Source organism: Halichoerus grypus, chromosome 2, assembly GCF_964656455.1.
Source record: "Halichoerus grypus chromosome 2, mHalGry1.hap1.1, whole genome shotgun sequence".
Lineage (NCBI taxonomy): Eukaryota > Metazoa > Chordata > Mammalia > Carnivora > Phocidae > Halichoerus > Halichoerus grypus.
Window position 1 is genome coordinate 103,495,843 of NC_135713.1, and position 13,425 is coordinate 103,509,267.

General features: G+C 34.2%; 1 protein-coding gene across 1 annotated transcript in view; it reads left to right on the top strand.

The window, feature by feature from the left end:
* The window catches only part of ADAMTS6 (ADAM metallopeptidase with thrombospondin type 1 motif 6), a 295,911-nt gene that overhangs the window by 194,114 nt on the left and 88,372 nt on the right, over positions 1-13,425 (top strand). The window contains exon 12 of the mRNA XM_036117447.2: positions 4,076-4,183. Coding sequence (XP_035973340.2) covers positions 4,076-4,183 — 108 coding nt within the window. The remainder of the gene's footprint in view (positions 1-4,075; positions 4,184-13,425) is intronic.

Consider the following 13,425-nt stretch of genomic DNA (forward strand, 5'->3'; position numbering starts at 1 on the left):
TAAATAAATAAATCTTAAAAAAAAAAAAGGAACAAGAGTCTCTTGCTAAATTAACTCTGAAAGGATGCATGTCAAAAGAAAGAATTTGAATTCAGAAGATAGTGCTGGAACAGAAACAATTGATAAACACCTTGATATGTTTAAAAAAACAGAACACTGATTATCAAGTTTTGGGCAGTGAGTGGTTCACAAGCTTTTAGATTTTTGTAGGCAAGGGAAATTTCTCCCTGAAAATTAGCAAACCACAGGGATGTTAACTTTTAATTTTGCCAAGTAGAAACATTTTGTCAAGACTGCCATTAACACATACACCCTGCTCTCAGGGACCTTACAGTCTATTGTAACACCTAAAAAGTAAAAAGAATAAAACTAATAAATAAGAAGAGTCTGTTAAAATAAGAAATTTAGTTTCATGAAAAAAAATCTAACCACATTGATATCACTCTTCTAATTTTGTCACAGAATATTAAAAATTCCATAGAGCAGTGCCAATCTACGGCATTTGAGCTATGTGTCTGATTGTACCCTACCTTCTCCCTGGTTCCTGTAAATTCTTTGATAGTGTTATTTTTTTCATTACACTAACGTAATGCCTGGTGAATAGTAGATGCTCAAGAAATATTCTTGAATGAATGGGAAATAATGTTTTGTTTTGCCAGGCAATCCTCCCAGTTGGTTAGAAGTTGAGCCCATGAAATTAGAGAGTCCATTTCCAATTTTCAGTGTCACGTAACAGAAATTTCCCTTAGTGAAAACTGTTGATAACTTCACTCTCCTTCCTTAACCTCAAGGTCAAGCACAGAGACCAAAATTTCTCCTAGTCTTCCCAAAATAAATTGTAGGGTTAGAGAAGGGAATCACCCTAACACAGGCAATGGTTTATTAGTTCATAGAAGTCATAAGAGTAATCTTAATAAATCTTAACTTCTCCTAAAAAGAAATATGAGTATGTGGAAGAGAATTATGTTCTGAGCTAAGATGGTGGGTAGTCAAAAAAATCATCAATCTCTCTCACTATATTCTATCATATTTATTTTATTTAGGGATATTAATCCATTTCCTATGATGGTTGTTATACAAATTCCCCAAGAGCCAAAAAATTTCAGAATGCATTTAACTTACTAGTGAACCAGCTTGGGACCTACCTTAGGGTCCTTATTTGGCAACTGATATACCTATGCATATATATCCATGCAAATATATCATCCATGTTCTAGGATCCAGCAGTTTAAAGAAGGGTATTTCTAAATGTCTGAAAATGTTCTCTGGGCGCCTGGGTGGCTCAGTCAGTTAAGCGTCTGACTCTTGGTTTGGGCTCAGGTCATGATCTCGGAGTCATCGGATTGAGCCCCATGTGGGGCTCTGCACTCAGCATGGAGTTCACTTGAGATTCTCTCCTTCTTCTCCCTCCCCCTCTGTTCCTCCTTGCCCACTCATGCGCACGCTGTCTTTCTCTAAATTAAATAAATAAAATCTTTTTTAATAAGAAGAAAATGTTCTCAAGTTCTTTCAGGAACTGTCCCTCTTGCTATCTTAGTATAAAATAAAATTTTCTTAGTTTTTATCTTTCAAGTGAGTATTTTTTTATCTTGGGAAATCTTAATTGAGATGTCATGATCTTTATTATCCAAGTTGACATTCTAGATAAGATCTCTTTGAAAACTCTTCAGAGCCTTTTCTGAGACTAGTTTAACATCTTGGGAGTATTTCCTATACATAGATTTACAGTCCCATGCTTTAAACAGTAATTCGTGGGACGTTAATGCCATAGCAAAATTCCAATCCCCAGGAGCCCACTAGGTAATAAAGTCCTGTTAGCAGTGGGAAACTACCTTTCAAAATGTGTTATTCTCTGTAGGATAAGACGGCTCTATCGAGGGCTGTACTGTGAATCTTGAGATTAAAGTTTTGGAAAAAATATCTTGAGCACTTGCCATTTTGGGTAGAGATTTTTCAAGGCACTTTTGGAAAAAAGAGTTTCTGTAAGTTGACCTCATAGTATGTTTTCCTCATAGATGCTATGAACATTGTCCCTTTGAATGATAGAATTTTCATTTCACAGTTCTATCTAAACTTAAGGTTCTTTGACCTCTGTCTAAAGTAAGATTTAGACCTAATAAAAATCATAAAAGATCAGGAGTATAGTCCAGGATTATGGATAAAATTTTTTTTGGTAATCTCTTAATATACTTTTTTTAGCAATGTTTCTCTGTTTTAGTGAACACATTTTTCTTTGAATATGGGTATTTTTGATATATGGGATAATATTTTAAGACCCTAAAATGTTAGTCCTACTGTTTTCTAATATTAAACTGAAATAATATATTTAGGAACTTATATTAGGAAACCATCTCCTATAAGAAAGGAACACTAAAATAGTATAAATAACCTCATAAAACAGAAACTGAAACTTTGAAGAAAGTAGAATTTGCGGTACATTGAGTTGTAAGAACAGGAAAATTATCTTTATATTATGGTTTACAGTACATTTTGTTTATCTTTTGTAATGTTTTAACTCTCTTCTAGCTCAGTAGTTCTCCAAATAGAGTTTAAAGTAGATAAATAAAGTATATAGAGTAGATTTATTCAAAAGTATTTTAAAAGTCTTATAGAGGGGTGCCTGGGTAGCTCATTCAGTTAAGCATCTGCCTTTGGCTCAGGTCGTGATCTTGGGATCCTGGGATCGAGTCCCACATGGGGCTCCCTGCTCAGAGGGACTGTTGCTTCTCCCTCTCACTCTGCCCCTTCCCCCTCCCCGCCCCCACTCGTGTGTGTGTGTGGGGGGGGTGGGTGTGTGTGTGTGCACGCGTGCGCGCATGCGTGCGCGCTCTCTCAAATAAATAAAAAATCTTTAAAAAGTCTAATAGAAATTATATGTCTCCTTTTTTGCCTGGTGGAAGGGAGCATCCTAAAGAGGAGCCCAAAGAGATCCCCTCAATGTTATACCCTGTGAGGCATTTCCACTTGTAGGAAAGTTGAACCAGTGAATTAAATATGTTACCACTTCATTTCTGAATTATGTTTACATGACATAAGTTTTTACAATGATGTTTTGAGAGTAAAAAGAGCAGTTGGGAAATAATAGCAATAAAAGTGAATGTTATACATAAATTTATCTTTGCACTCCAGATTAATATATTTTTATTACAAATATGTATTTTATACTAAATGGTTCTAGTTTAACTAAAACTTGTACTATCAGTAATGATGCTAGTCGGTGATCATATATAAAAAGAAATTGAAAATTTTGAGTATTTTCTTCAAAGAAATGATAGTGAAGACAACTCCAAACAACATCTGAAATATGTCAGTTATGAAAATGACACATAAATAACAGCATTTGTTCAAAACCACATTTCCCTTTCATGCAGGTGGGCTACACTGATGATCTGCAAATAACATTGCTAGATTGTTCTTTATGAATTTTAGAAATTACTCCCTGCCCTTGCCCATGGTCTCTCTCTTTTTTTTTCTTTTTAAAATGGTATTTGTTTGAATATTACAGTAGGTCTACGAAGTCACCACCTGGTAACACTTTATTAGTAATTGGTAAGTTGGTACAATTGTATATTCTTGAGAGTAATAAACCTGTTTCCTTTCTACATATTCATCCATTCTCCCTACTCTTCTACAGTAATGAAAAAAAATTTTTTTTAAGAATTCCTGTTTAAAGATTTATCCTTAAGCAATCTCTACACCCAATGTGGGCCTCAAACTTACAACCCCACAATCAAGAGTCGTGTGTTCTACCAACTGAGCTAGGCTGATGCACCAGTGCATTAGTGAAATTTCTGCACATTATTTTTTAAAGATCCTAATCAAAAAAACTAAGATATTCTTTATCCACTAAAATAAGAATTATAAAGAAAAATATTTAAATGATTCTGCAAAATGGGTAACACATCTTGTATAAGAATCTCCTCCAAAATCTTCATCTTTTATGCTTCAACAGCAGAAAAACACCTGGGATGTCTTTTTAAAGTAATGTGAGTGCACATAGGTATATTTTTTGGAAGAAGTGGACATGATTTTAGTCTCTACTTCTGATCAACTTGCTTTTTGCCTTCTTTCCTAGGAAGTGTGTAGAGAGCTCTGGTGTCTCAGCAAAAGCAACCGCTGTGTCACCAACAGTATTCCTGCAGCTGAAGGAACACTCTGTCAAACTGGGAATATTGAAAAGGGGGTAAGCTCAGATGATTTATTATCTATTTGACAAGTAGACTAATCTGATCCATTTCTGGTGTTGGTATTCATCCTCTAGGAAATCATGCATACTAATTTAAAATGCACTTGAGAAAATAGTAGATGCCTAGCCTAATGAGTTAATTGGCACATATAGACATCTGCACATCTGCAGTGTTTGGGAAACTACAGTGACTATTTATTTTCTAGCTCTGTTAAAACTTTCTGTGCATATATGTATATATTTGTATAGAAAATCCAACAATAATCTTGTTGTCATATAATATAGTCTGTTTAGTCATGTAAGTCTAGGTTTCTTTCTGATAAATAATTCCCAGGAAAATTATGTGACCCACAAATATATTTTATAACTAGAGTCAAACTAGAGTTGATTTAAAATTACAACATAAGAGGGCTAGTAGTAGAGGAATAATTAAACAATTTACTGAGCATAGAAATTGTAGCTAAGTAATTTTAGTTTCATCAGTCTAGTTTTCAGAAAAATATCATTATTAAGAATTGTTCAAATAGATAAGAATAGTTTACGCTATTTCTGAAATTCTTTAGGAATTGCTATATATGTGAATTCTAGAATTTATTGCTACATGCTGAATTTACAATAATAACTACTACTGTCTTCTGTTCTGAATTCTTCCGTTAGTTGGGGGACTTTCAACAAAGATTACACTGCATTTCAGGTTGCAATCTGATGTTTAAATAAAAGAATGAAAGCTTTTGGGCAGCTGTCACAGTTTTATTAATCCTTGCTGACGGCTTCATTCAAGACCTGTGACCTAGTGCCATGTTGATGGCTTTTCCATGCTGAGTTTGGAAATGTTGGTAAATTGTGCTAAATGTATGAATTGATAGATCATTTTTAAAGGATTAAGGATCTTTTTTTGAGACTTTGTAAGTAGCCAGTAAAAATACAGAGACCTTCACACACTACAAAAAATTCTTTCTTTTTTTTCACTGAAGTAATAGAAAATATTAAGAACTGCATTCTTGAAACAACAGTCTAGGTTTATTTTGGAGTCAGCAGTTCTTGTCAACGACAAGTAGCAATTTACATCAATCTGTACTCAGAAGAAATACATAATAGTAAGGGGGGAAAGTTACAGTGAGAATCTCTTTATTTGCCCTTGATTGATTATTATTCTTGTGATCTAGTCCATGGGCCACAGTTTCTTTTTGCCTAGAATAATACTATCACTAAGCCTCATGGCTCTCTTTATTGTACTTTATTTTTAAATCCCAAGCATAAAGAATTCATTCTTTTAAACCTCTCACAGTCCTCCTACTAGCTTTCTATAAATTATATAATCACTTCAAGTAAGGAAACCACAGGTAGTGGCTATCTGAGAACACATAGCTCAACCCCACTAATCATTTATATGGTAGGCACATATTTAATATCTTATCATTTGTGCTTAATAATAGGACCCTCAAATGTTATATCTTAACAGTATTTGCATATATGTGATAGAGGTGATATTTGTTTGGAAATTACCGACAATTTTGAGGGATACCAAGAAAACACTCTCAATAATATTAAATCTAATAGTATTGAATTTAAATTTGATAAACAAACAGAGATATAATACTTTAAAGCATATACACGAATAAGCACAGACAGGAGAAAGTGAATAAAATGGGACGAAAATATATTTGATTTCTAAAGATTCACATTCTTTTTTTTAGAGCTTATTTAAGTAATCTCTATACCCAACATGTGGCTCGAACTCATGACCCTAAGATCAAGAGTGACATGCTCTTTCGACTGAGCCAGCCAGGCACCCCTAAAGATTCACATTCTTAATTTTGGATAGTGGTTGTCAACTTTTTGATCCCTAAATCATTTCTTCAAATGAAGTCTACAGAATTCTGATAATATACATTTGAAAAAATGGAAATACTCTTGTTAAAAGAACTCCTTGCCTACCTCCTTACCCTGTCCTTGGACCCTTCTCAGCTTCTTACATGCCTCAACAGAACATCTTGGGCTCCATGAAAGATTATTTAAGAACTTTGTAAGTATAGCAAAGTTGGTGTACCAAGAGACCACGCATACTTACAACATCGTAGTTTCATATAGTCAATACGTTGGATTTCACTATCTAAAATTAATCTACAGGGCTCCATGCTAGGCGTAGAGCCTACTTAAAATAAATAAATAAATAAATAAATATTAAAAAATAAAAATAAGTAAGATTAATCTACAAAGCAAATATTAGCCATTCTTTCAGAGACATGGACGATCAATAGATAGCTTTATGAAAATGACTAACAAATCTTAAATGAGTGAATGAAAAGAACAATAACATATGCAGACTTCTAGAAAGGAAAAGGGCAGAGTGCTATGAGAAGACCCTCAAACCATCTCTATCATTAACAGTGAATTTATGAAAAGGATTTCAAAGTACCAGATCAACCTACATGTTTAAGAGAAAAAAATAAAAAGGACTAGATATGGGAGCTAAGCCATTCTTTATTTTTTATTTATTTTTTACTAACTGCACTTGCCATGTTATTTATTTATGAATTTTTATTGTTAATTTCAGTTATTTTTTTTCCTTAAAAGGGAAGCATGTTTACTGTTGCCAAATGCAGATTTTTCTCTTAAGGCTATATCTATTTGGAAATTAAATCAGAACTCAAAAAAAAAAAAAAAAGGAAAAGAAAAGAAATTAAACCAGAACTCAGAATTTTTACTCCAACCAAAACAGCCATGCAAAGAGCCAGTGACACAATTAAAGTAGGAATTTCTCCTGGTCTAGTCAACTTTGTGTGGCATTAAAATATAGTTGGCATTACCAGTAACCATGGTGATGATGATGATAATGAAAAATTTTGAAGTACTTACACTGTGCCAGGCACATATTTGTTCTGTTTAATATTGGCAAAAATCCTATGAGGTGGGTACTGTTTTAACTCTATTTTACAGATGGGGAGAGTAAGACTTGAAAGCCCAAGATTACACTGCAATTTAAAAGCAGAGCTGAGACTCCAACCCAGGTCTTTCCGATTCCAAAGTTGAAACTGTGCCCCTCTACACTGCCCCTGATTTTACCTTACCTGCAGATGGGAAATTTGCAGAGAAAAAAGCAAATTTTTCTTGTCACAGGGATAAAGTAAGTCACTGAGCCTGAGATTGGTGGTGACAATGTATTTTACCCTTTAATACTAAGCGGATTTTTCACTTATCTACCTGTAACAATTTGTTATCTCAGGAATTACAATGAGAAAGCACTGTGGGCAGAACATTGAGGTAAGAATATATGATTGTGTTACAACCGGCAAAATAATGAATCTCCACTTTGAAATGAGAGAGATCTATTTCAACATTTTGTAGTGATCTTGTGAGGATGGAGTAAGATGATATCTCAGTGAGCTTTTTGTGGGCTTCTTCAGAGGAAAGGTGCCAGTGTAGAGCATCATCATTCATTTCATTATTTTCCAACCTTAGATGATGGTGGGCAGAAAATACTTCACCAGACTGTCTTAACTGGCACTAATGAGCATCAGAGAGTATAAGCATGACTTTGTGTGTCTCAGAAACATGAATGGAATACCCATGACTGACCTCTGATCTTAACTTTGAATTTCAAAACTACTGTCTGAAGAAGGAACAAGAAAAAAACCTACATCCTGTCTAGCCAGCAGGATAAAACCAAAGCTGCTCATAGTTTTTTGAATAAATCCTTTAAAAAAAAAAAAGTCGGGGGAGGGGAGAAATATTGCTCAAGTGATAGCATAGACATATCCAGAGGACTGGATCCACAATGATCTCGTCAAACTCTGGCTGCAAAAGATATGGGATCCCTGCCCGGGGGCGCAGTTCCACAAATGTTCCATGTAAGTATGGGAACTGTTCCATGCACATTTAGCAGATGGAGTAAGAAATATGGCCAAAAAATTAAAAACTGATCTTTGCGTGAGTCCTGGGGGGTCTGACATCGCTATTACAGCCATTGGATGTTTGCCTGAATAAGCCATTCAAGTATTGAATAAGAACCATATGGTCTGAATGGATGTGCTCAGGGACAGTAGCATTAACCAAAGGAGGAAATTTGATGAGCCCAGACGGCGCACTGGTACTGTGCGTCCATGGGTCACACTCCTGCAAATCAATCAATATAGCTTTCAGCCAAAAGAACTTTCCTTAGTCATGGCATCAACAATAGCTTTTTGGACAGGAATCAGAGGGATGCCATACGTGATAAAATAATAAACAAAGATTTAGACTGTAAAAACTTTGATAGTAGTGTTGGCACTGTTACTGAACAGGATATTAAGGAAAATCAAAACTCAATCTTTGCAAGCTCTGATGGTGACCAAAAAGTCTCCAATACTTGGTTTATTGCCAAAAGATTGATTTAATGATTCTACAAGACCAATTAGAGATTATAGCTCAGTATTTAGGCCTACACATACATAACATTGATTCCTAATATCTTTGCATGGGAAACATAGGACTGGATTAGAATAGGATTATTATAAACCCTTTTAAAGCACTAGATATATAATAGGACATTTGCAGCCCTATATCTTAATTCACTTCAGAGTACAATGTAATATGTTTTGACTGGGTCCCAAACTATAAACACAGGAAGTGAAAAAAGAATAGTCCTTTCAGTTGCTCTAGAAATTTAAATAGCATGGGATGACAAGTTCTGATTTAGAATTTGGGCTGAAATCAGCTTTTGCATTCCCGCACCTGCACAGAGGAAAGATAAGGCTTTTAATAGTGCTGTGCTCCAACTCTCAGCTTTTCTGACTTGGGAAGTATGTTCCATATTGAATCACCAATATCACTTCCTTCAAAATCTTAGGATTTCCTTAGGGGTCTCTCATTCCTGATGCTGGCTGGACCCAAAGTGCTGGCTATGGTACAAGATGTACCATAATCACATCCTAAAATGATTCTCATTAAAAAATATATATTATATGTATTTAAAAATACTGTGTATACCCATCTTGAAATTTTGCTTTGTGGAATTCTGACAAATTCTCATTTAGATTGTTTGATTTGTAATATATCTTGTTGGAACGTAATTCCCTGATGTAGATCATGAAATAAACAACATCAAAAGATGTTGTTTATTAAATGGGTAAGTTTTTTTTTTTTAAGAAAACTTTTAAAGCCTCACTGGAATGTATCATCTTTCTAGGTCGTTTTAATGACATATTTATTTTATTTAGAAGGAATGTGAAAAGCAAGAATGAGCAATGTGAGATTTTATTCTTGAAATGTGATAGTTTTACTTCTGTCACCTCTCTGAATCTGGTTTAACATACCTGAATTAGGAAAAAGAAGGCCAAATTTACCCAATTTATCTAGAAAATTTAGGCTGAAGTAACAAAACTGATATTTAGAGTAGTCTAAAATCAATAGGTTGGATATAACCTTTGAGAATAAAGATTAGAAACTGGTCTCCATCTGAATATTTAACTAACTTAGTTTAAGAAATGAAGTAAAATTCTATGCCTGTAAATAGAGCTTTTACAGGGTTAGCAACTTCACGTGGAAAAAAAATAAGAAGAAAAGTAGAAAATACAACATTCAAAATTCTCAGCTTTATACTTCAAGTTGCTTTATTTGGTATAATCTAATTATATTACTAATGACTTATATTAAAGTCTTGGTGTATACTGCTTAATGTAATAATCTAGAAAATTAGCTCAACTTGTTCCACATGAAGTTCCCTAGAGGTTTCTTAAAGCATTTACTATTAAGTTAAATAAGTTTCTTCTCTAAAATCAGTGTACTACGTTAAGATACTTACCAGCGCTAGAGCACAGAAATAGCAAGATTTCCAAAGAGATCCTTTACTCTAAGTATAAGGCAGGGCGAAACTAAACAAAACTCAAAAGACCATTTTGCCAGAGATCAATATCAACCAAGTCCTTTGGTAGATTTATAATTTCTTTGAAGGCATGTCTGCATAGAACTAATTTCTGAAGCTGTCTAATCCAAACCACATTGGATTTGAAAACTAAAGTTAGTCCCTATCTTTCAGGTAGGGAATCTGAAGAAACAAATTACTTGCTTTGGACCAGGGATATTGCTAGAATAAGAGCTCAGGTTTTGTAACACAGACTACACACAGACTGAATTAACTTGTTAACTAATTAAATAAGTTGTTAACTGGTTATTAAGCTAAACTCTAGTCTTTTGTCAACTGCTAGATGACTGATACATTACTTTTTGAGAATTTTTCATTTTTTAGCCATTAATACTTGTTTTTAACTTTCTGATACAATTGTCTATTATGTTATAACTCCGTGGAACAGATAAAATTCAATAGCATGAATTTATGCAATGAAAGGTTCTAGTAAGTCACTTATGAAATACTGCTGTGTAGATGTTAATTGATGATGAGAACTGAGGAGCATCCTACAAACTGAATATCGTGTTTGTCTTTTACCTTAAGAGTAAGTTTTAAAAAGAAAACAAGAGAATTTATGTGACTTCTCTCGCTGTCCTGCATTTTGTGGGCATCTAGGAAACATATATAACAATATTACAAAATACTTTGGAACCTACATCTTTCAGTATTCTTATGGCCTTCATCATTTCTCTGTCCTCTGAAAAATGCAAAAAATAAAGTTTTTATCTATAAATTATAAGAATACTCAGAGGTCTGAAATAACATGTAGCTGTACACTTGCAACTAAGAGTTTTTATCTCTAGTGTTATTTTGTATTTTATGAAGTAAAGATAGTACAGTATACTTTAATATACTTCTAAAATATAACCCTACACCTACGTTGTTTTTTTACCCACTGATTTCTGTGTATTTTGGACAAATAATCCTTTTTCTGTCCAAAGTGACTTTGAGCAAGTCAGCCTCCTTAAGGTTCTGGTTTCCTCCTGTGAAAAAATGAAGCGTTTAGACCACGTGAATTCCAAAGTCCCTCTGAGCTTTAGATGCAACTCTGTGATTATATAAAATAAATGTAAAATTAAATTTTAATGTTATTTGGCATCACTAATGCTAAATTTCCAACTTGAAAAACAGGTAAATTTTAAAATTTGGAATTTTTTAAAGTGTTAGTTGCCATTAATTGAAACCACAGGGAATAAAACCAGGAATTGCTGGTCAGTAATACAATGCTCAGTTATTCCCAAAGGAAAATAGGCACAGGCATAAATATTAGTTGGCCCAGATTGTGACTTTTGTATAGGTGGAGGCCTAACACAATTGGGATATCATTATACAAATGGTTGGTTTTCAAAATCAATTACGTAAGCTGTAACCTGGCAGCTGAAATATTCTCTCCCTCTCAAGTGTACGTTGTTACTAGTAGCCCTGCTCCCAGGGTTGATGCTGTATTATCAGTTCAGCCAGCTACCTCTGGTGCGCCATTTGGGACAGATGATTTTTTTTCTTCATGGTAATTTTCATAAAACTAATTATCTTTCATAATGTCCTACTTTAACATTTATTAGACTTGGGGTCGGAATGCTCTGCCTTATAGCCAATCAAATTTTGACTTTCTCTTGCCTAATTTTTGAAGGACAAATGATAATTAATTACCCAGTACTTCTCTGAAAAAATTCCTTCATGTTGTTAAAACTACTGAAAATTGACTGAGTGCAACTACTATGGAAACAAAGATGAATTTGACTTTTTGTTTACTCTCCAGTATCTCTAGTTCCTTCCTTACATGGAGTAACCAGAATAGAACACAGAATTCTATAATTTAAGTAATGTATTCATTCATTCAATAAATTTTTGTAGTATATCTACTACATGCTAGACACTGTTCTAGACATTCAGCATTTCTAATAGAACATTCCGTGATGATGGAAATGTTCTAGATCTGCTCTGTCCACCATAGTAGTTACTAGCACATGTGGCTATGGAGCCCTAGAAATGTGGCTAGTGGGTCTGAGGAACTGAATTTTACATTTTAATTAAATTTAAATAACACAGTCGTTGCTATATAATGCTATGTATTAAATATATATGTATTTAAAAAAAAAACAGGCTCATAGATACAGAGGACAATTTGGTGGTTGCCAGCGGTGGGAGAAATGGGTCAACAGTTTTTGGTTTTGTCTTTTTAGTTTAAATAATTTTTTTTTTTTTTAAAGATTTTTTATTTATTTATTTGAGAGAGAGAGAATGAGAGAGAGCAAGCACATGAGAGGGGGAGGGTCAGAGGGAGAAGCAGACTCCCTGCCGAGCAGGGAGCCCGATGCGGGACTCGATCCAGGGACTCCAGGATCATGACCTGAGCCGAAGGCAGTCGCTTAACCAACTGAGCCACCCAGGCGCCCTAAATAATTTTTTATAATAAAGGGTATTAAAAATTCTGTCAACAAATTTAAAAATGCTGAGAGCCATCAACTATAGGAAGAGATAAACGTGCACCATTCGCTGTGGAGAGAAACAAATCTTCCTAAGGGTGCTTAATGATTTCTTTCTGCATTCTGAAAAATTTGTGTGGCTTCCAAGAATTCGTATTATCATCATCATCCGGAGCTGGCAGGAACTTAGCTTTCTCTAGGACTTTGGAAGGTTATGAGTGCTGTCCACACCACATTTAGATCTCTGCAGTTGCATAAGCCTCATTTCTACATGTAAGCATTCCATTTTAACAATGATATTAGCTAATTTCATTGAAGACCTAATAAGAGACAACCACTGTTATAAGCACTTTATGTGCCCTACTAGAGGGATGGTGTTATTATTCCCATTTTACAGATAAGAAAATGGAGATCCAGAGAAATTAAAGAATTTGCCCAATGGTTACTAATATTTATAGAACTCTTTCTATGTATCAGATACTTTCTACCATGTTCTTCACATTATCTTTATTTAATCTCACATGCTATAGGCTCTATTATTATTTACCTTTTTATTTATGAAGAAGCTCAGGTGCAGATAGGTCAAGTTACTTATTCAGTATCTCAGTTCTTATTCAGGTCTCAGTTCTCAACCATCATACTATCCTGCCTCTCAGGATATATTTTGCTGGAATAACTTGATTATTTGTGGGCTTAGATTTGTTGCTGAATTTGCCCCTTCAAAGCATAGATGAATTACCTAAAATGAGTAGGGAGCTATGTTCATAATTTTTAAAATAAATAAATAGCCATATGTACATCTCCTGGTTTTACATACTAATGAGAAGAGACAAATACTAAAGAAATAATTAAAAAAATAAACAGGGTAATTTAAAATAGTGGTAAGTGCTAAGAGGGAACTAAAACAGGAGGATGTAATCTCTATT